The sequence below is a fragment of the Zingiber officinale genome, chromosome 2A, assembly GCF_018446385.1.
Source record: "Zingiber officinale cultivar Zhangliang chromosome 2A, Zo_v1.1, whole genome shotgun sequence".
NCBI classification, from domain to species: Eukaryota; Viridiplantae; Streptophyta; class Magnoliopsida; order Zingiberales; family Zingiberaceae; genus Zingiber; species Zingiber officinale.
The window spans coordinates 141,074,774-141,077,206 of record NC_055988.1 but is presented as its reverse complement, the minus strand read 5'-3'; the positions used below and the strand labels follow the sequence as shown (position 1 = coordinate 141,077,206).

General features: G+C 40.5%; 1 protein-coding gene across 1 annotated transcript; it reads left to right on the top strand.

Moving 5' to 3' along the window:
* Window positions 1-300: 300 nt before the first annotated feature.
* Window positions 301-951, top strand: LOC122044039 (RING-H2 finger protein ATL16-like). The gene has a single exon (XM_042604586.1). The coding sequence runs from the start codon at window positions 301-303 to the stop codon at window positions 949-951; it is 651 nt and encodes a 216-aa protein (XP_042460520.1).
* Window positions 952-2,433: the final 1,482 nt, after the last annotated feature.

The following is a 2,433-nucleotide window of genomic DNA, read 5'->3' as shown; positions in this document are numbered from 1 at the left end:
GAGCTGCTCGATCGGTATCTCGATCATTGCATTAAGAAGCAAAGCGGCGTACCTCCTGCAAGTGCAAGGAGAAGACAATCAATGAGGAAGTTAGATTTGACTAAGATAAGCCACATCAGATGAAGGGAAGGTGTAGATCTAAGTATCTATCTACTGTTTTCTCTGTTTCTTTAGCTAAACCTTTTTTTTTTTTTAAGAAATGATTACATCAAATCAAACGCTTGAGATCTCACCGGCCGCTGCGTCTATATATACACTAGCTGTTGTGCAGCACGCGCGCGCCGGCAGTTTTCACCTCAAATGGCAAAACCACCACCAGCAGAAGCTCCACCCACTCCTTCCTCTCCCCCTCCCCCCATCTTGGCTGTCGCTATCTTCGGCATCCTCACCACCGTCATCCTACTCCTCTCCTACTACCTCTTCGTCACCAAGTGCCGCACCGGCCGCCGCCGCTCTCCCCCGGCCGACCAGCCTCACGGACTAGACCCTTCCCTCATCCGCTCCATCCCCGTCGTCAGCTTCACCGCCGCTGCCGACGACGACGAACAGAGCAGCCAGTGTGCGGTCTGCTTGAATGAGTTCCAAAACATGGAGCGCCTCAAGCGGCTCCCCGGCTGCTCCCACACCTTCCACATCGACTGCATCGACACTTGGCTCCAGTTCAACCCCAACTGCCCCCTCTGTCGCTCCGACGTCGCCGCCGCGGCCGCCGCGGCCATGCCGGCCCAAGTCATTTCGGTCGTCGAAGAGACTCGAAGCGCAGGAGTAGCAGATGCAACCGCCGAAATCACCGGCCAAACCTCAACAAATGATTGTAAAACCAGAAGCATGGGGGACGAATGCATTGACATTAGAGAAAAGGATGAGGAGTTTTGCGTGCAGCACGTAAGGAGGTCCTTCTCAGTGGATTCCTCTAGCGATAGACAGCACGATCTCTCTCTTCTATTGTAATAGTGGGCGAAGCTTTGATTCGCCTTCTCGATCAACTCCATGGAAGATATTAACTTTTCTATAATATCCCTCATTCGTGTTTGCACTCTGATTGAATTTGACGTACGGGCATGCCACTGCCAGATTGCACGGAGCCTCAACATTGTACTAGGGAGTTGAAATGGATGACCGCACAGCGCACTCGTGACAGCCAAAATCCGTATACTCTTATGAGTCACATTTCTATATTTATCAAATCACGAGAATTGATGGTCCGTCAATACTTACCAATTTATCTAGTGATTAGTAATAATTTTTTATCAGTAATTTATCAAATGAGTATATAATTTTTTAAATTTATCAAAAAAAAAAAAAAAATACACGCTACTTTGATATTTATTAAAAAATATATTTTTTAAATGCATTTTCCATTTTACCCTTACTAGGGCTGTAAACGAGTCGAGCCGAGCCGAACTTTGGGGTATTCAAGCTTATTTGATAAGATAATCGAGCCGAGCCGAGCCGAGCCGAGCCAAGCTTAAAATGAACCAAGCTTTTGAAATGAGTGTTCAAGCTTGCCTTGGTTTATTTTTTATGAGCTTGAGCTTGTTTGAAGCTTGGCTTGAGCTTGGTTCGTTTAGATGTTATCAAGCTCTCAATTCAAGCTTGGCTTGAGCTTGGTTCGAGCTTGGCTTGAGCTTGGTTTGAGCTTGGTTCGTTTAGATATTATCAAGCTCTCAATTCAAGTTTGTTTGATTGTTTGAAACTTTTAATTGTTTGATTAGTTATTAAGATTGATGATTTAAATTTATTTATTTTATTTTATTATTTATTTAGTATATTGAAAGAGTTTTATTAATAAATATAATTCGTGAACATTGTTCACGAACGTTATTCATGAACGTTAGCGAGCTGAACACATATGTGTTCAAGCTTGTTTGTTTAGCTTAACAAGTTGTTCAAGCTTGTTTGTTTAATTAATCTTATGTATATTGAACGAACATAAACAAGCTCTTACCAAGCCGAACACCAAACTTGTTCATGAATGCTTGGTTCATTTACAACCCTAATCCTTACTTTTTATTTTTCTATGTTGTTTTTCACTCTCTTTTCTATTCCTCTCTACTATGCATGTAACTAACTAATTTTATTTTTCCTCTTTCTTCTCTTTTAATTTTTCATACGTACATGCATAACATAGGTCTGATATACAAATATATCAGGTCCACAACCTTTAGACTTAGTTGATTTTTTGATAAAATTTTAATATATTTGGAGAAGTCAAAATAATCAATAAATAGTATATTTGAACTCTTTGTAACCCCAAAAATCAATCTATTATTTATTTCAGCTTCTACAGAGGTATAAAATTATAATAATGATGAATCGACAAAACTCCTCATGCGTAGGCCTAACATGGAGGTTTTTTTGCTGATTTTTTTTTATTATATTTAACACCTTGTATATGTCAAAATAAACAATGAATAGTATTTTTGAACTCTT

Bases quoted from the DNA above. Each gene is read 5' to 3' on its own strand.
- LOC122044039 (XM_042604586.1), top strand. From the start codon at position 301: ATGGCAAAACCACCACCAGCAGAAGCTCCACCCACTCCTTCCTCTCCC.